Source organism: Melitaea cinxia, chromosome 1 (genome assembly GCF_905220565.1).
Source record: "Melitaea cinxia chromosome 1, ilMelCinx1.1, whole genome shotgun sequence".
NCBI lineage: Eukaryota > Metazoa > Arthropoda > Insecta > Lepidoptera > Nymphalidae > Melitaea > Melitaea cinxia.
Window position 1 is genome coordinate 5,403,996 of NC_059394.1, and position 21,831 is coordinate 5,425,826.

The window sequence follows — 21,831 nt, forward strand, 5'->3', positions numbered from 1 at the left end:
TCTGGCGCGCATAATGCAGCAGTGCGGAAGAAATAATAAGCGGCACCGTTTTTCGCCCCCCACGAACCCTCGGCGGACTGAAGTGCATAACTCCGCACACCTTTATTTGCCGTCACCTCTGCACTTTGTTTTATTTCTTGAACGCCTCGTCCGCATAATTCCACAATGCCTTCGCTATGCCCTAAAATCCATCCATCGCCTCTGCAAAGGGGACGTTTTCTTTACGAAATATCAGCCGCTTTTGTCCTTTGCTCTATTTTGTTCATTCTTTATAAACGATTTTTTGCACGAATGTAATGAATGCTTTATTCGTAGGTGCGAATGCTGGAATTACGAAGATTTCACGCGGGCGCAATATCCTGAACTCAATGGCCTCTTCGAATGAATATTTTGTCATGGGTTTCGTTTTAGCTATTTCGAGCAAAAGAGGTTGCGATAGGCAACAGAAGTGGTTGCGTTAAAAAATTACGATAGTTTGTATAATGTAAAAAACAGGCGCCATTCGAGCAGCCTTGTTATCTCTGGTTATTTGTCGTATCAAGTGTTTCGTTTTTTTTACCGCCGCTGCATCAAAGGTGCCGCGCACGGTAGCAAACTCCCGAAATTGCTTCTTAATGCAGGACCATCTACGTATGTAAAATCAAAAGATGGATTAGAGTTTGAGGCCGCCATTAAAATTTTTAAGCTGATTTGGATTAAGATTTCAAATAATTTATTATTAAGCTCCAGTTACCTATTAGTTGCGACATCGCAGCATCAGATAAAGATTATTCCGAGGATCCCTAACCGGTTGTGAGCGTTTGTTATGAACTGTCGTACTGCTGCTACCTATTAATTATCAATGTTTGTATATAGTCAGCTCAATAATAAGCTTGAATAGACTCGAGTCTAATGTACGTCGGTTTAACCGTGAAACCAATTTGTCGCTGTAACATAAATAACCTCCCTGTTAACCGAAAATTTTGCTTACAAACTAACGGATGGATATAAGTTACGAATAGGACTCGTAAACGCATAATCGCCCTGATCGTGTACGGAATAAACAAATAACTATTAACGGTGTTAATATTATAAATTGGCTATTTCATTTGCATGTGCCGCGACGACGCCGACGAGCCCAAATTCTACAAACTTGTTTGCAGAGGGCACCCGTAATTTATTATTATAATGTTTAATAATGTGCCATAACCGGAGGAGCGACGGTCCTTAGTCCAAAATAATCAACGGAACCGGTCACAATATTTAAATTGTTAATTTTTTTAATAGAAAATGTATAATAATGTTATTATGTCACAATTTCGTATACGGAATTTATTATCGATTTTTAATACTTTCCACGAATAGATTTCAATAAAACTGGTATTAGTTTCGCTTTGTTAGTATTTATCGTTTTTTAATGGAAATGTTTACATACGTTTTATTTATAATTACCAAATTGGAATACAATTCAAATTTTAACTACCTATATGAAATGAAGAAGTTGATAATAAAGACAAATATTAAAGGTACGTACATATGTCAAAAATATCATTTCATATAATTTTAATGATGTAACACGATATAATCATAACGAGGCATGCTCGTGGTATGACTTGAACGACTTCACAGAAATCATACACTCATATCAGTTCACATTTTAGGTAGAAGTCACGGGTAGAGTCGTTAAAGAGTCTGAATTTGTAACTCGACCACATACTTAATTATGGAAGATTTAACAAGAAAGTCAAACAATTTCGTGGACACGAGCGTTTAAATATTTGTATGTTTTGATGGTAAACAAGTAGATAGTTAGTAGTAATCTGCGGTAGATTACCATATCTTTGTAGTTACGTAGGAACTTCTCGAAGTTGAATTAAAAAGGTTTTTAAGTTCCCATGATTCGTGGGCAGGTGGCGGTAGTCGGCGTCTTTGTGCTTTGATGTCGCCGCCATAAAACGCGTGCGATCTGATCTTTTTTGAACGATATTTTTTTACGTTATTGATGGGTATTGGTTTAATGCCGGTTGTACTTGAATAGATTCGGTTTCGACTTACGGTCAATTTTTTGTACACGCATCGTTGGAGAACATTTTGCATTTTGTAATCGGGTTTAGTTTCATTATTTATTCAAACTCATTTCCTGTTGTAGAGGAAATAATTTATGTTTACAATTGATCCTTTGCTCTTCGGAAATTCTGACATACGTACCTGTGAAACGGTAGCCTAGTATTTGCTCAGTCGTGAGAAATATTCAACTGTTTCTTAGAAAGTATGTACACCTTCAATATATGATCCCATATCCCTAGAATAACCTAACAACCCTAGAATAACCTCTCCTAAAACAAAAAAAGTAATTTATATGTAATTAATATATATGTTATGTACATTACATACCCTTATCCTTTAGTATAGGATTACCCTTTTAGTATAGGTACTATGTTATTTTGATTCTATGAATTACTAGCTACCCGAACTGGCTTCGCACGGTTGCATACATATAAATACATATAAACCTTTCCCTGGAATCACTCTATTTACTAAAGAAAACTGCATTTTGCCTAGTTTTAAAGATCTAACCATACAGACAGCGGCAAGCGACTTTGCTGTAATGAATAGTAATGATTAGACTGAGCCTTTTCTATTAAAATTAAGTTTTTCAAAGTCTGTTTTCAATAAAAAAAAAGAACACAGATTCTCTAAGTCTATTAATGCAATATGTAATAAATAATTAATAAATGTAACTGTTTGTTATCAGGATTAACCGCAGAACTTTTCTACGTGCGAGATGGACAGATCAACTTCTACGCCCTGAACTTTGTAGTCCCCGTGCCGGCGACCATCGGAGAACTACACTTCACTTGGCAGAGCCTTACCAGAAGACCGGTGAGAATAAACTGCATATCCATATGTAAAAGTAGCAATATGATGAATGTTTTTAAGGTTTTTTTTTTATTACCTTTATTAGGGACTTTTATACATATGTACATGACAGTCCTATACTAAACTTATCTATTATAAAACTAACAATTTTAACATTTTTAAATAAACTAAATTATAATACTAAATTATTACTAGATCTTAATTTAAAACTACTAATTACAAACTCTAGTATAAATTTGGCACATTGGGAAGTTGGTTCAGACAACATCTGATTGAACAAGCCGACTTCCAATAAATTGAGGCCTAACTTGGACACCAAGTCTCGTCTGCTCCGTTTGTAACGGACGCATTCCTTCAAAATATGTTGTACGTCTTACTCTCCTCGTCCTCGTCTACTTTTTTCATTAAATATGCGAATTTATTTAGAGGAATGTGTTCGCCCCCTTAGTCTTAGTGCCGTTACAACAAGAGTCCGTCTCATATTCGTCTTAGCAAACCATGGAATACGAGGAGGCTGACACTGGATCGTTTTATACCAAATACCTTTTTCAAGAGAGCGTTCGTCAAAATATTCTTTAAACTTTTTAATAATTTTATGTTTATATTTTGGTAAAATTTCCGAAAAGGTTGGTTTTATGCAAACAATTGTTCCATCGAAGTTTTAAGGTTGTACAGATGAATAGACCTTTTGTCAATTTAAAGCAAAAATTATCGACCACAGACCTAGCAGAAAAAGAAATCTCCAGTTACATATTCCTGACTCAATTATATTTGCTTTTTTTATTATAGTGATCTTCCCTTTCTTAATTCGAATATGATTCCTAAATTATATTTCATATAATTATATTTATTACATAATTATAATTTATTTTCATATAATTATAGTTATTAGTAGCTTAATAACGGTATCCAATTTAATTAAAAACTGTGTCTAAATTTTTATTGCCAATATTTCGATTTCTATACCCAAAAGAAAATGAATGTACGTATAAAATCGCAATAAGCCATAAAAGTCTAGTAAAATTCTTATCTGTATACGAAGTAATATATCACCTAATTACTTTATACCATTTAATGATAAATATCTATTAAGCCTCATTCCAAACACATACACTACCCATAAGTTACGTGACGGAATAGCAAACAGTGTTTTAATACACGCTTAAACCGCAAGCAGTAACGATAGCTATTAACCCCTAACAATAGATTGTATAATGTATATGGCTAAATGGCAACAGTGAGCTAACGGTAGAGGAATTTGTAATACATTAGTTGGTATTTCAATAGTAACGAGTCGACGGCGCCTATTTTCAATTTAACAATGGATTTGAGCACTAAAGGCGTTAGGGTGATCTTATGTTATATGAATGCGAAAATAAAATTACTCGTGTTACGATGAATCAATCCAGTACAAAAAATATTACCTATACAAAAAATATTTTTTGATATTTTGACTATTAATATTAACTAAAAGTAATTTTTGACATTAGTTTTATGTTATTATTTTTGCTATATTTATTATATCTCTGGTTTCATTTATCAGTGATAAATATTAGTTTTAAAAAATAAGTTTCACTAAAACCATTATTTCATTCATCACATCATCATCACATCATCACCTCAGCCTATTGCAGTCCACTACTGGACACAGCCTCCACAAGTTCGAGCCAAAAATGGCGTGAACTCATGTATTTTACCCGTAGTCACCACGCTGGGCAGGCGGGTTGTTTATATAATTATGACTTATTTCAATATTGTAAAGAAAATGTATACGCGCGGATTTAACTAATGGTAATAGGTTGAAAGTAGGTTTTCGCTGATTAATATACATGTTATCGCGCTCGTTTTTTCCGACTGAGTCGTAGAAGTTTCACATTTTATTACCCGGAAGCTCGGTGTGTTCGGTCTAACTAAGTTAGGGATTTTTTCAAACTCGCCTTTAGACGCCATGTTTGTTCGCTAACACCGCTATTCTTATGATAATTTCAGACCTTATTTGAATTTTAGATAGCTTGAATAAGTTCCGATAAGACTAACTTTTTCGTGTCGAAATAGTACCAGGTACTATAATTGTTGAAACTTTCGTCATTTACTCATTTGCATATTTTAGATGTTTCATTCGCCATTCATCAGATGTTTATTGAAATGTTTTTTTTTTCGTGTCAGTGAGATTGGTGCGTATTGACAACTTTTCATAACAATATAAGTAGTTGCGAATATATTTGAATTTAAAATAGCAATTTCGTATACAAAATGAAAATTTAATATAGCTATTTTTTTATTTTTTTCGTAAAAAAACGTACGCCTGCGATGCAAATGTTGTTTGTGCGACAGACGGGCAGTTCGTTTGTGCAGTACAAACGATCAATATACAAATAATATGTGCATTTATTAACTTCACCCGATACGAAATAAAACATGTTGAAGGTTTAAGGGATCAAATCTCACATCCGCTGCGAGACGAAGTCAGCTCAAGGTTAATACTTAAGTATGTGTAGGAAAACGTACCAAGCAATAAAAATATTATTTTAGATATATTTATAACTAGACAATGTATTAAAATGAAGTTTAAGTTAGACAAAGGTTTTAAGTTAAAAAACTTCGTGTAGCAGTTTTGCCTGACAACGGAACTTACAGAAACAGGAAGATTGACGGAAATTTTTGGTTTTAAATAAAAATTCTCTCTCTCTCTCTCTCTGTCTAAAAAGCTGCTGAAATTTATTTTTTTCTCGATATTTTACATGTACAAACAATCGGTGGGTTACAATTTTATTAGGTATATAGTATGTATGGAAATAACATTTTTTTTTTAAATTATATTCCAATCGACTTTTTTAGAACATGCATTTACTATCAAAAAATGTATCTATCTATTTCATTTGTGTTCAAATTAATTTCATTTTTCATAGTTGTGTATTATGTAACAACCCGTTTGTATGTGTTGAAATGTAAGCGTGCTTATCGACTGTAAATATTTTTATTCTTAGTAATTGTAAATCGATACGTAGACCACCTGCGTGTAGTACTGAATTTTCCACATCTCGCTTCGTAGGTACCTACTGTTATATGCAAGAGATAAAATTACTAAACATAATCACTAGCTTAATCGAATATCACAGAGTTACGGTGATTTGACTGGACGTATTGTTATGCTTCCCTTAAGCGTTCTGATTGGAAATAAATCTACCACTATACACGTTTACAGTACCAATATTTAAAAAAATGTCCACAAGTCGAGCATCGTACAGTACGTCCAATCCGAGCGCCGATCTAAGAAGATAATTGTATTCGGCTAGCTCTTTGTTAGGAGGCGGCATCTTTGACCAGTCAGCAAATGTTTATTAAACGGTTACTGGCAGCAATGAGTGGTTACTATTGTCTGAGCGCGCCGACTGCCGAGTGATAATGTTTAATTAGAGACCACGGTGTCGCACCTACGTTTACGAGCCTCCGCATGCCTGCTGAAGGCAAAGGGCCCGCGGCAGATCTGTTTGCCTATTTGTTTTACCATTCATGTGCCGCGCTATGATTAGGTAGATCGTAATGAGGGTGTTGATAACTACATGCGGCTCGTTACGCGGTATAACTTGTGTTTTTATTTCTAACAATGTTTGCTTTTGTGATAACAAGGTATATTTCGTAATATGTTAGTATCTACCGCTTAAATTTCCATCGAAGATGTGGTGGCACAAATTCGATGTTGATGAAAAATTAAGGTTGTTATAGGTTCCGTTTAAGATGGGGTCGTGATCGTGTTGGGTCAGCGACATGATCCGCTTGACATGACCGTGGGTCGCATCTCGTTTAGGTTCGCCCGTCTTTCAATCGCAGTGATACAGTTATGCTGGGCCGTTAGGTATGCACGATCGTTTATTGCCGCCATTTAGGGTAAACATGTCCCCACGTCTGGTTAGGTTTTTGTGTTATTTTTTATTTACCTATACGGATGCTTTGGAATTTTTTTAAACATATTAGGTAATGGTAACTTAGATGTGTTTGTAGACTTATGAGCAATGATATTTTCTTCTTAAGCACTTTAATAGTTTTTTTTTTACTTTGTTATAGTTACCTTACATACTACACGTTGATGTGGGAAAAAACGAAGACGTTCTACACACTCCAACACTTAATATTTCAAGCGTGGGCTTCGTACCGACGGAGCCACAAACGTGGCGAGTGGATTTACCATGTACGGGCACAGTCTCCGCTGAAGTACCAGTAACCATATCTCTCAATGTGTCTACCGGTTCCTCCTCGACCGCCTTACTTTTCCGCAGAAGAAAAATATGTCTTAAAGAAGCGCCCAGACCTGCTGTACGGGTTGACAGTGTACCTAACGCATCGACTTCTGCTGATATTTTCTACGCTGGAGCCGGATGCGCAGGGGGTGCGCTTCTTATTGCCGCTGTCGCCGCTGCTGCGTGTAGGGTTCGAGCGAGAAAGCTTCGTAGAGCACGAAGCGACGAACAAGACGGTCATGCATTTTTACCCGATTCGTCTTGCAAGTCTGCCGCTAGCTACACTAGTTATCGGCGTCCTACTTCCCTACCACCTGTCGCAGCGGAAGAGCGTGCAAGGGACTTACAGCAAAGAATAGCGGAATTAACAATACAGAGGTGCCGAGTAAGATTGCGTTCAGTGGCTATGGAAGGGACTTTTGGTAGAGTATACAAAGGAACGTATGCGGATGAAGAGGGTAGAGAACAGGATGTCCTAGTGAAGACCGTAGCCGAACATGCGTCTCAAGTTCAGGTAAAATAAAACAATCTAATTACATTTTAAGCAATTTTTTCAACTTCCTATAAAATATATCCTCTAATTGTATACATTTTTGTACGTAGGTATCTCTTCTTCTACAAGAAGGATGTATGCTTTATGGACTTCACCACGAGCGCGTCTTGTCTGTGCTCGGGGTCAGCATCGAAGACCAAACTGCGCCATTCCTGCTCTACCCCTGGAGTGGTGGATGGAGAAACTTGAAACAATTCCTCTTAGCTTGTAGAGGAGTAAATTTCGGTGTTGCAAATAACGGACCGCCTCCACCGCCTCTGACGACTCAACACGTTGTGAGAATGGCACTACATGCTTTAGATGGTTTGGCGTATTTACACTCGCAGCACGTACTCCATAAAGATATCGCAGCAAGAAATTGCATGTGAGTATAAAGTCATTAATTTTTATTTTATCGATTGTATCACAACGTGAAGCCAAATCAAGTTTTTAAAGACCGATATTTATTTTAAATTCGTTTTGGTTCTCCTTGGATTGGCGTACTTAATACTTGAATTACGATATAAAAATATAGAGTAGGCATTTGACTAACGAATTGTTTAATTACATCCGAACATTTAAGACGATGACAGTAAAATGAAGAAGCCAAATTCAATATCAAATTCAATTCTTTATTTTTAAATATGTTTATTATTATTATTATTATTATTGACCACAAATCTTAATATTATATTCATTTTGTATCGATACTAAATCAAACAGCACCAAATATTTACCAAGATCGATGTGTCAGATTGAAATGGTAAGTTTACAAAGGTTTTAAATATATATATATTTTGTTGCCAGCGTCGATGAGAATCTCCGAGTGATGATCGCAGATAACGCGTTGTCACGCGACCTTTTCCCCGGCGATTATCATTGCTTGGGCGACAACGAAAACAGGCCGATTAAATGGTTGGCCTTAGAAGCTTTAGCGAAGAAGCAGTTTAGCCCTTCAGCGGATATTTGGGCTCTTGGCGTGTTGCTATGGGAACTCACAACGCTGGCCCACCAGCCATATGCTGAAGTAGATCCTTTTGAAGTAGCAGCTTATCTGCGGGATGGTTACCGGTTGCAACAGCCGGCAAACTGTCCTGATGAATTGTAAGTATTTTTGTTACATCACAACAAGGGTAGGTAATCATAATAAAAATGTTGTTTTAGTAATAGACAATAAATAATAGTGATTGTTATTATGTGACAGTAGTATTTTTTTTAATAAATGTCACATTAAACCATAGTTTAATATAATAAATCATTTATTTGCAAGAAATGTAGTTTTAAATAAATCATTTGTGTATATTATCTTAGTTTGTATCGGATATGTATAATGAAAACGAATATTCTTGTTATTCCATAAATAAATTTGTCTAAATTTCTTAAAACTTTCCTTTAATAATAGTATTTTTTCACATTATTTTGTCTTATAATTTTTAAAATACTAGAAAACATAATGCGGCCAATATAATTAATATAGTATAAATAGCAATTGCAGGCTTAATATATTTTCTTATATTAACATTTTTCCCCTAGATTCGCCGTGATGGCCTACTGCTGGGCAATGTCACCAGACGACCGGCCCACGCTGCCGCAGCTACAAATATTCCTCCGAGACTTCCACACGCAGTTGACGAGATTCGTCTAAGACATTCCCCACACAGAAAATCCAAAGACGACAATAATTTAGTGAAATAGTGAAACAAAAAAAAAAAACTTAGTAGACGCACAAGGCCTCAATGTATGGGCCCTCGTGACATCCTGATTTAAATGTGGTGACGAGTATTGAAATGAAGCGCGGAGATGAAAGAGACTGATTTTATAGTGTTTATTGAATTGTAAATTATACGTGTTTATATCGTCGTCGCATATTTTTATTTCTATTTCTTTAAAATATTCCACAAACAATTAAATTCGAAGCTTTCACAGTATGCAATATTTTTTGCCGCGGAAAAATAAATCAACTTTACGATCGGGTTATCTGTGTCAGTTTCTTAAAACGTTTGGAAGAAATATTACGTAATGTCTACGACTTTTTGTACGTACGGTTAGCGAGAAATAAAATTAAAAATATGTGATGATATATGTGTACTGTAATTATTATTTTCAAACCTCACTACTGCCATATTAGTGTAAAAGATTATATGTAAATATTGTTAGTTAAATCATTTTGAATACGTATATTGAATGTGCCTCGGATTTTATGAAAGATTTAAAATTTTATTATTGTTCCGTTAAAGTATTAAATTTTTCGATTAAGACTGGATTTTGTATCGATTTAATTGTAAAAAATGATATTAAGTAATAATGTATTAAATGATATTATATTTAAAAAAAAAATATTTTCCTTTCGATAAAAATGTTGTCTCTTGATGTAGAGACCTGATAAAAATAGTTGTAAAATAGTGTCTAAAAATCACGAGTTTAAAGAAATATTAAAATTTTAATTTTATTAGGTCTCAATTTCAATTAAATTAAGAAAAAAAAAATAAGCATTCTCATTGGTTTTGAGGTGTGCCAAAGAAGATTATTTTGTGCCAATCTAAATTCTATTTGCGCATTATATATTTCAGCTAATAGTTTACACAATTTATTATGAAAAAAAAAAAAACAAATTATGCAATATCTACAATTATGTAATCGTATCTCGTACAAATTAATTTGATTGTTTATTAATTGTCCAATTGGCTGAAAATGAGATATAACCTCTTGTGATGACTAGACTATTATTTTTAATAATAAAAAATATCGATGACTCATAACAATAAAATATTTCAATTTGTTGATTTTAACAAAATTGAAATCAACTTGTAGGCCTAATATTTTTTTTGTTATGTAAGATTTAACTTGATTATTAAAAGAGATCATAAATAAGGAAGTATTTTTGACTTTGTTTTCAATAGTAAAAAAAAATGGTTTCGATTATTACTATTATCTATATAAGCATAATTGGTTGCAAAAAATGGCGCTAATTTTGTTCATGACGTTGCTTTAAACTTTAAAATAGTATTGTTATTTTGTAAGCACAATAAAGTATTGACGTAATAATAAAATTCAATTATGAGTGATTTTTTTTATATAGATACTAAATAGGAAGCAATATTGCAATCGGCTCATTTTTATAAATATAACCACAGACAAAATTATGTAACTGATTGACGTTTTTGTTACAAGGAATTCGAAGTACAATATAAAATAATTGACGTGAATAGTTGAAAAAGTATATCTTTGTGAGTTATTCTCTTATATATTTTATTAATCCGAACTCAGAATGAATTAGTGGAAAAGATTCGATGTACCGGTCATTTCATGTGTTATCAACTTTCAGTCTAACTGCTGGATATAGGTGTCTACAACTATACTGAAAATTAACGAGTTCCATTGTAATCTTAACAACCGCTCTGCTGTAGTAGTGAGTGTACCGTGTACGTGCCTAAACACCGGCGGTCTGTGGATTCGATTTCCGCTTGGGATGGATTGTTGTATTTGTACAAATATTTGTTTTTGCCCTTGTGGGTCTTCCTATCGTGAGTCGTTAAGCTGTCGGTCCCGGTTAATATCGTACACCTGATAGCGATTGTTACTCATAGCAGGAAATATACCCGTATTGGAGCAGCGTGGTGGATTAAGCTTCGATCCTTCTAGGCGGAAAAAGAGGCCTATGCCCAGAAGTGGGATGCTATACGCTGAATCGTGATCGTAATTGTAATCTACCAGGCTGTACTTCTGAGGATTAACAATCTGGTTCTTCCCTAATATTTTGTCTAAAACAAATAGTTTAGGTAAAGTTTTTTTCTCGTCATAATCATTGTTATTAAATTTTCTTCTGCTTAAGTATTAAACTCAAATTCACTTAATAACGATAGGCTGAAATTTATTTCCTCGAATCGTCTAAATTTTCTAAGTGAAAACGAATTTTTCGATCATTTGTTAATTTTGTCTGTGAGCCACGTAATATAACGTAAGTATTTCATTTGTGTATTTTGTAAAATATTTGATGATCTTACATATATAGAAATTTGTAAATTTGTAAATATCTATTATACAAATGATGTCAATATATGAGTGAAAATATTATGTGGTTTTATTTTTTTATTAACTTAAGACAACACAGAAAAAAAGAGAGATAAAAAAATATTTATCTTTAAATGACGAATGAATGAATGAGTGAAATATACTTTGTTGTATGCTAAAGGTTAACAAAAAATAAAAAGGTTAACAGAAAAAATACTAATAATTAGTATATATAGTATCGGCCGCCTTATCGCCAGTAGCTCTACGTCTCTACAATATTAACAATTAATAATAATGCTGAACAACACTGGTAAGGTACTAGGTACGCATTAATATATTATGATAAAAATAAAAAGCTTGATGACACTAAAAAGCGATAAAAAATTTAACCTTTAAATAAAAAAATATCAAAAATACCATTAATATACATAATATAACCTTAACATAAATTATACGAAACATACCATACATAAAATTATGCATATGTCGTATATGGTATATACTAATATTATAAAGAGGTAGTTTCTTACTTTGTTTGTAAGGAGGTAATCTTCGCAAATACTGATCCGATCATGAAAATTCTTTCACTAACAGAAAGCTACACTATTCAGGAGTGATATAGGCTATATTTTATTGTTATTGGACAAAAAAAAAATCAGTGAAAAATAATAGTATATTATAGTCGTAAGATGAAAACTACTATATATTCGCATCACAAAAATAATAGTTAACGCCTAACGAAGTAGTCACGGGTCGACTAGTATATTATATAACAAATTTAATCAATTAAAAGCAAGCAATCACTGTAATATTCATAATAAAACAAAGCTAAAAATATTTAGAGATTTGGCACGTACCTACTATTGCTAAATGAAGGGAGTCACATAAACTACATTCGTTGTATAGGAATTCGTATAAAAAGGAAGAAGTGTGTTGAGTAATGTTTAAGATTGGTTTATTATCGGGACTAAAGTGAATATCTGTGAGAAACACTTAAGAATCTAATTCTGTTTTTTTACTATAAAGAGGTATTTTAATTCAAAAGGATACAAAAAAGAGGAATGATAGAAAATACTCGCAAACAATTTATTAACTAAGAAAACCATCGGTCGTGGGTTATATATTAAAACAAATTAATTTTTATATCGAACTTTTGAAGCGTTTGATGAGTTATAAGTACATACATAGAATCTAAACAATTGCAACTTAATAATAGTAGTTTAACTTAATATTAGTATAAAAATAGTAGTATTTGTAACTCTTTGTAATTACTTATTTACAAAGATTATGAATAATTTCGGCAATAAATTTGTATTTAATTAATATAATGTAAAATTCTCCAAATCACGAGTTCTGTGGAAAATCTCATCTATTCATAAATCTTTATAGACGACATTAATCTCTACTTAGATAATATAAAAAGGTTTAATAATGTTATAGAATGTTTATGAATGTTTAACTTAAAAAATTATATAAACATAAATATTATTAAAATAAATCTGGGTCAAGTTGCGTAATTCTCTTTTTCTGAAAGTGGTCCACCACATTAATCCCGTAGAAATATGGTAATGATCATATGATGAAAGCCGTAGATTTATGGTAAAACAAACACCTTAATGGCTGTTACTAAATCACATGTGATTCAAGATTGTTTGTCATACATAGTTACTACTTTTGAAACATTCCTCTATTTTTTTTGACACAAAATCGTAACTGTTGAGATATTATAATTATTAATAAAGTTTTTTTTACAAAATATAGACAAATAAATGTGAAACGTATTTTGTGGTTATTTTATAAATATTTGTGTATAATTTATAAATACGTATTTACTTAATTTTAGTATTCGAATTATATTTCATTTTTACTATCCATCAAGCAAAACCCAGTAGTAAACGTCTGTAGTCGTCTTTCTTCAAACGATCGATTTGCCGAAGTTCATAAAATTTCAAAGTTTATCACTGATCTTATTATGAAAATAAGAGTCCAAGACGTGTTTACAGATTATGTAAATTCCACTCAGTCTTATCGTGGACTCAAAATATATAAAGTTAAGCATTATAATGAAAGTGTTATAGAATAATCCAGAATAGCAAACTAAACTACAATAACTAAAAAATGTGTCTATACAAACGCTGCAAGAGTTAATTTTTTACTATTATTTGACACATGTATCACATATTTATATAATTAAAAATTAATCGAAGGAAAGTATGTAATATGTACGTCCAAAACGAACGACTGCACCAAATTAGACAATGCTTTCTTTTTGTTCGTTATTGTCGGGACGAAATTTATATACTTATATAAAAATTTATATACAATATAAATTTTGATGCCTAAAGGAAAAAAAAACATAGTGGTAGCTACTAAGTTCCCCGGGTCAGCTAGTTAAATTATAATTCGATTATGAAAAAAAAACCGCGTAATTTCTTAAATGAATGACAAACGTATTTTAATTTACACTTTTTATTTCCATATATTTTTAAAACATGATATATTGTTATAATTTTATTACGTGAACATGTATTGCGAATTTTGGAATCCCGCTTTTTATTTGATGACTAGCTGACCCGGCAAATGTTGTCTTGCCATATGTATAGCCTGTATAGGGATACCATTATCACCTAGGGTATAAAAAGTAACTTACTACCTATTCTCAGATCTATCAAATATGCGCAACGAATTAGGTACATAAACATCGGTCAAGCTGTTTCGGAGGAGTCATAAAACACTTTGACACGAGATTTTTATAAAGACATAGTTTCACGTGTATATTTGTATATATTTTTATTGTAAAATATATTTTCAATAAAATATTATATTTTCTTAAAACTAATATTATAAAATAATTAATAATATACAACGACATAAATATATTTTATGATACAAAATTACGGAACAATATATAAAAATGTAATTTCGTTTCTTTAATGTTTTTAATAGAAATAATTGCCGATTAGAATAAAAAAATGTATTTATTTATATAAGAAAAAAGAAAATAAAAATGTTATCACACAAGGCCCCGACGAGATTCGAACTCGTGATCTCCTGTTTACTAGACAGGCGCTTTAACCAACTAAGCCACGGCGCCGATGATCGTGAAGTTGAAATTAACAAACACATGATTATTTACAAAAATATAATTATTTTGTAGACAAGTATAGATGTTGACAACAATGTGATTGTTGTAACATATATGTCACACACATCTATTTAAACTTGTCAATCACTGAACTGTCATTTATGATTTTAAATTGTTTTCTTGGAAATTTTAAGAATATAATAAAAATTCAATTCAAAGCAAGTCCTTTGTTGATCAATCTTAGCCCATTCGTAATTTTACGGCTTACAATGAATGAATGAATAGAAGTTAAGGAACAGTGTCCTAAATAAAACGGATATACAGTAAAGACTCATAAAATACTAGGAACGAACTATGTTATTGAGATGTACATTCTTTAATTTCGAGTGTCTCACCCACTAGGCCACTATTGACAAACATTTAAATATTTACAAAAGTATTCTCTGAGCGGGAATCGAACCCGCGCTTATGGTACTTTCACTCAAGTAAGCATACATGAGCGATTTTATCAGTTTGTACGAAAAAATATTGCAACAGCAAGATTAAAATATTTAAATGACTATAAGTAAGTATGTATGTATTTATGTATGTGTTTATGTATATATGTATGTAAATAAGTAAATATATTCAAACGTTTATGTCTCAATTTGTACACCTACACTGACACAATACCATCTCCTCTGCCCCTAGGTTGCCTGGAAGAGATCGCTTTTTAGCGATAAGGCCGCCCTTTGTGCCTGATGATACTCTGTTTAAGTCCATAATATGTATTATTTCTGTTTTGGTGTACAATAAAGTGTATTGTTATGTTAAGTACTTACCGCCAACCCGTATAGGAGCAGCGTGGTGTATTAAGCTCTGATTATTCTCCTACATGGGGAAAGAGGCTTATGCCCAGCAGTGGGATATTACAGGCTGAAGCGTATATACTTATACATACATAATATGTTAATGATAGGAAGTAACTATTTTAATTGGTCATCACTAAAACAAAGTCGCTTCCCGCTGTCTGTATGTTTAGATCTTTAAAACTACGCAACGGATTTTAAAGCGGTTTTCTTAAGTAAATAGAGTGATTCCAGACGAAGGTTTATATGTATAATACATGCATAATATACTAAAAGAGGAGAGTAGGAGATACTTTATAGAGGAATACTGATAGTTTTTGCAACCGTGCGAAGCCGGGGCGGGAAAACAAAAATAGATAACGGAAAAAGACAAAAAACCAGCAAGTATATGCATTGACCACAATTACCTTAAATATGTAATAAAGTAATAAAATAGGTATTTAGTAAAGACTACATTATTACGTCTGCTTATCTTATCGTCTTGATTAATATTCACTGGACGTGCTAAGTAAACGGGCTAAAATTCTTCGATATTTATTGTTTTAATCTACACATTAATTGTTTTTGCTGTTTTACGAAACAAAGAACATTCCTCTGTCGTTAAACATTTAACTGTCTCAACAAATGTTAAGTTGTTAAATATTATATTTGTCAATAAGGTGATTAAAAACAAGTTTTGTTTTACATCTCATTGTGTGAGTAATATGTTGACACACAAGCGTATGCGATTTACAAAACTTCAAAGCTCACTTTTAGCCGACATTAAAAGAAGGAGCAGGTTCTCAATTCATGTGTATTTATATTATTTTATGTATGATTATAGTGCCTTATAATTTATACTGGTGTACCGATTTTTATGATTCGATTTTTGCGTTGCGTTACTTGTAGTGTTAATTTAAATTTTAGTGGAATTTAACTACAAGTTAAAAAAAGAGATTAAGTGTAACTCCCTACAATCCTAATCCTAATCCTTCTCCTACATGGCTGAATCGTGATGAGAAGAAGTTTTTGAGCTATCCTAAAATCATAATAATGCGTATTGTAATTATAATTGTTGATATTTTAAGTTGGTTTTTTGCTTGAGAAGCAACACAAGTATGCTGCTGCCTTTGAGCCCTTATCCCTGAGTCCTATTTACACATAAGAATATATCAATATGTCGAAGGAAATTGCGTTCCACAAAATTACTAGTCCCCGTTCCCAGGCGCTGCGCTGGTGTGAATGTATCAAGTTTTTGCCATCATCACTACTAATTCCAACGGGTTCAATAAAAGTAAGAATGTCGATTACGGCAATAGCTCCTTTAATGAGTTCATTAAAACTGTCAGTTAAGCCTACGTGCACTTTTTCTACAAATATAAGCGAACTAGGTCATTAGAATTTTCTCATGTACAACATTATTACATAGTATAAAACAAAGTTGCTTCCCGCTGTCTTTCTGTCCCTATCTATGCTTAGATCTTTAAAACAACATAACCGATTTTGATGCGGTTTTTTTAAATAGATAGAGTGTTTCAAGAGGAAAGATGTAGTATAATATAGTAGAGATCACTGATAACTTTAGAGGTTTCTACTGTGATGTCGTAAATTAACACATTTTTTCGATTAAGTACATTGCAAATATTTATTTCATATTTTACATTTAGTATCACCATTGCATCCGCACGGAGCCGGGGCGGGTCGCTAGTACTATTATAAAATTCTAAGACTTATTCTATATAGCTTACACAATGAATATTAATAATGTAAACAATAAAATTAAAATAAAAGTAATTAAAAACAACACAACGCAAGGTCGGTTTACCACTTCTAAATATATTCACTACAAAAAACATATTTCTAAGGAACGTTTCCTATAATCTATTTAACACATGTATTTTAATGTATAATTTTTATTAGTAATCCTTAGTTTTAAGAATCGCAATTTCAAAGCATTATTTGCAGCAGTCGTGGCCGAGCGGTTAAGGCGTCTGACTAGAAATCAGATTCCCTCTGGGAGCGTAGGTTCGAATCCTACCGACTGCGAACTTTCTTTTAATTTCAATTTAATTTTATGTCCAATTTATCACATATATCACTATTATCGAGACATTTATATTCTCAAATATCGTTTTATGGTAGTCGTAACCCACTCGTAGATAAAAGGAGAGTTTTATTGCTCGTATGACCAATATTTGAGTACGCCGTTTCAATGCCCCATCATTTGATGTATTCCCATAAAAATCGTTTCATAGAGTACTTAGAAACGAGAGAAAACTTACAATATTTATCGGTACTTAAATTTTATAACATTAATAAAGACGATGCTATTATATTATGTTTAATTAAAATGTTTTGTAGGATTCCATTAATTATATAAAGTGTCTTAAATATATGCCAATATAGCAATAAAATGGAATTTTTTTATGTTATTTTGGATGCGATTATCTAATGATCTACTAAACCGATTTGAGGTATTGTTTTATTTTTTATTAAAGTTATTGATGAAGGTTAAATAGATTGCTCTACAAACGAGATAATTATAAAAAATATATATTGAATGTATGTCAATGTGGGTGTAGTTTTAACAACTTTATTTTTAAATTAATCAATTATTTTGATTGATATTATTACAATTACAGAATTAAAAACATTTGTACTATCAAAAAGTGTTTATGTCGTTTCTAAGCGCTGTCTGTGAATTAATAATGAATATAATATTATTTGCTATTTCTTATTTAAAAAAAAGAAAATGTTTATAATTCAACAATACTCTGTGAACATATAAGTCTATCCCGGCAGTTTTTACCAAAAAAAATCACTGAATATTTAGGACGTTTCTGATAATGAAAAAATTTGTCGTTGCGTTTGCCCCTTCTATATGTAATTCCGTAGCAAGATGCTGTTTTAATCCATACATCTCTTAACAAGAATCTCTAGTGATGGTTTATATTATATTTTTTATAGCACTTTAAAAACATAAGTATAAATAATATTTACAAAAGAAGGTGGCAAGGGCGAACTTATCTATAAGAGAGATCTCTACCAGACTACCCATGGTGGTGAGAAACGATGTTACCGCGAGGCACAGTAGTGCAAGCAACAAGAGCGATAATGTAATGAAAAAAAAAATGTTTAATAACAATAATAAAGCTATAAACTTATTGTGTAAGTGTATATATGTATATTTAAAACTACATAAACATTTTACACATATACATACATACACACATAAAAATATACATTGACTTCGGAGAAAAGATGGTCCCGCAGCTTTTTTCATAAAGCGTAAATTGAAGTGCTTAGTACGTATGTTGAAACACGTTGCCGATTCTATACACAATACCTCCCAGGAGCTCTGGTCACCTTACTCACTACAGAAAAACAACAAAGTTTGAAAGCAGTATTATTTAGCCGTGATCTTCTGTAAGTCGGGATGCTCCAGATTTTGATTTGGACATATCCTGCTGTGCCCTACCTTAGTTATAACTCCTTAACAACGATAATGTTATAATAACAAATATATTGTATTTATAATAATTTTTATAATGTGTATGTTTTTTAAATGTTTCTTTTCTTATTTCGATCTTAGCATACTAAGAGATGAAAGCAAAAGAAAGCTTATTATGCCACATTACATTTAAGAGGATTATATGTACCTATCAAAAAATATACCGGTATCTTTGTGGTGACGCATACCTAAATCCCTCACACAAAGGGTCCAATCCCCTATTTGTTTGTACACAATTAATTATCAGGAGTAATTAGCGGTAAAGTGCCACGTTTTATTATTACACCGGTTTATGTCCGGTAACAAATAACGCTTAATGGCCGATCAATTCGACTGCTTTATTTCACCAACCAATTGTGTTATGTTTTTCTATTTATTGGAAAAATTAATTATAGCCTCGTAATTTTTCTCGGTAATTGTTTTATCGTCTCATTTGTACGGATAAGTTTGTTTTTTATTACTTTTGCTTAATTAAAACTAGAAAAAGTTAAAAACTAAAACCTGACTAAGACAAAAATATTTTAGTACGTCACTTAAGTCCTATAGAGGGCGTCACATTCAATATAATGTGAAATTATATAGCTTATAACTAGTGGACGGTAAAGACACTTCTTATGATACCTTTTTTGTCTAAATATGAAAAGTGTTTGGAAGATGATGAATATACAATTTTACATATGTTCATTTAACATACATAGACTGCTAAAATTGTAAACCTCCTTTTGGTTTTGCCGTAATCAGGTAACAACTAATAGTTTTTTTGGCTCACTTTAGCGGAAACTGCTTACGATCGATGATTCAATTAATGTTTATCCGTCTATTAGTATCTGGATTATCATCTATTTAAATAGAGAATTTTAACACAAACGCTATACGCATTGTTTTAGATAACGTTATTATTTATTTAAATTAAGTTTATTATAAATTTAAATAATGGTAGTAAGCTAAAATAGTACCTACAATTTATATTACTTTACAAAATAATTTGCTATCCTAAGATTATTTGTAATCTATGACTATGAGAGTAAACAATGCTCTTTCTTTTCAGTATAATAGAAAGCCTATGTCTACCGAGACAGTAGAGATTGGCTTAGTTAATTAAATATTGTAATTAACTTAAGGTAAGATAACATTGGGTACATTATTTATTTTTATAAAATACATTATGTCAAAATGTATCCATTTATAAATTGTGTATTTGCTACCATGATTATATTATTATATTATATATAATATTTTATTATAATTATATAAAAACAGACATAAATATTTTAATTTTACTACAAAATACACATAATTTCTAATTCTCTTGGTATAATTGTTGCCGGTACAGTATTATTATTAAATTTAGCCATTAACTTCATGACGAAGCACATTTGAAGATCGTGATAAGCGTTCGTGGCTCTCAAAATTTTCGTACATTGCGGAGAAAATGGAGAAATTCAGAACGGTGGGAATGAAGTTTTGGTTATGTGCTCCGGGGTAGTAATTACTGATCGGATTCTTTGTGGGGAGATATGGCATGCGCGGGGTAGCAGCAACGAAATGAGAATTTTGGTAGGATTAAGCGCCTGAGTTATTTTACCGCGAGATTTAGTTATCTGGAATGTAAAGATAGACTCGATACATGTTTAGTGTTGTTATGTATGTAATTACACTCCTTGTTTAGAGTAGAGAATAGTTATATATAAGTAAAATTATCAACTAATGACACGTATTTCTAGGGAATTAAAAATTGTCGCAACGAAATAATGCTCGCGGTTGATAACATTTTAAAAGATGAAAAAGAAAAAACAATTATCTATAGCGCGATTATAAATTCCAACAATATGCATTTCACGCAGAGAACTCCTTAGAATTGTACTGCTACTAAATATACTCGTAGCAATTACCGACCTATATCAATACTTCCCGTAGTGTCCAAAATTTTTGAGAAGGTAATTTATAATCGTCTTGAAACATATCTAAACTCTATTGATTTTCTTTATCATAAACAATATGGATTCAGGCCCAAATCTAACACACTGTCAGCAACTGTAGATCTAGTTACAAAATTAAAAAATAATATAGATGAAAAAAAAATCGGCATTGGTATTTTTATTGATTTAAAGAAAGCGTTTGATACAGTTTCCCACAAAATTCTCTTAAATAAGATAGGCGATATCGGCATAAAAGGTAAAGCTTTTGAACTGCTTAAATCATATCTCTCCAATCGCTACCAGGTAGTCCAAATTTCAAAATATAAAAGTAGCCCAAAAATAATAACGTGCGGTGTGCCACAAGGGTCAGTTTTGGGCCCGTTGCTCTTTCTAATTTATATTAACTCCCTAAGTAGATTGAGACTCAAAGGTGATCTATCACTATATGCGGATGATACAAGCCTGTTTTATTTCGGTGGCGAAATAGAACCAATCATTCAAGACGCGCAAAGTGATCTTAATATATTAAAAACGTGGTTTCAGTCTAACCTACTAACAATAAACCTATCGAAAACAAACTATGTCATTTTTACAGCAAAAAATAAAATAATACCTAATTTCGCACCTTTGAAAATTGATGATTTTGAAATAAAAAGAGTTACTAGTGAAAAGTATCTAGGGCTAATTTTGGATAATCAACTGACTTGGAAATTACAATTGGAAAAAGTAAAATCAAAGTTAACATCACTTACTGGAGCACTACGCGGAATTGTTCACTGTCTACCACAAAAAGTACGCCACTTTATTTATAACTCTTTGGCAAAGCCGCACATAGACTATTTGATAGAG

The 21,831-nt window shown here is 32.1% G+C and overlaps 1 protein-coding gene and 2 non-coding genes across 3 annotated transcripts; 2 read left to right on the forward strand and 1 right to left on the reverse strand.

Annotated features, from left to right (window-relative positions):
• The first annotated feature begins 1,471 nt into the window (after positions 1-1,471).
• LOC123656957 (tyrosine-protein kinase Drl) lies at positions 1,472-10,500 on the forward strand. The gene is made up of 6 exons (XM_045592597.1): positions 1,472-1,505; positions 2,735-2,862; positions 6,925-7,611; positions 7,701-8,014; positions 8,437-8,733; positions 9,163-10,500. Exons 1-6 carry the CDS (start codon positions 1,472-1,474, stop codon positions 9,272-9,274), a joined length of 1,572 nt encoding a protein of 523 aa, XP_045448553.1. The 3' UTR covers positions 9,275-10,500.
• Positions 10,501-14,660: 4,160 nt separating this feature from the next.
• Trnat-agu lies at positions 14,661-14,734 on the reverse strand. The gene has a single exon. It is a non-coding gene; the product is annotated as a tRNA-Thr (tRNA).
• A 2,782-nt stretch (positions 14,735-17,516) lies between these two features.
• Positions 17,517-17,598, forward strand: Trnas-aga. Its single transcript has one exon. It is a non-coding gene; the product is annotated as a tRNA-Ser (tRNA).
• The last annotated feature ends 4,233 nt before the right edge of the window (positions 17,599-21,831 follow it).

What these genes read in the sequence shown, in the direction of transcription:
- LOC123656957 (XM_045592597.1), top strand. Translation starts at nt 1,472, where the DNA reads ATGAAGAAGTTGATAATAAAGACAAATATTAAAG. An exon ending in AATAAAGACAAATATTAAAG is followed by an intron (nt 1,506 to 2,734) that starts GTACGTACATAT and finishes GTTTGTTATCAG; the next exon opens with GATTAACCGCAGAACTTTTC. An exon ending in AACATGCGTCTCAAGTTCAG is followed by an intron (nt 7,612 to 7,700) that starts GTAAAATAAAAC and finishes TTTTGTACGTAG; the next exon opens with GTATCTCTTCTTCTACAAGA.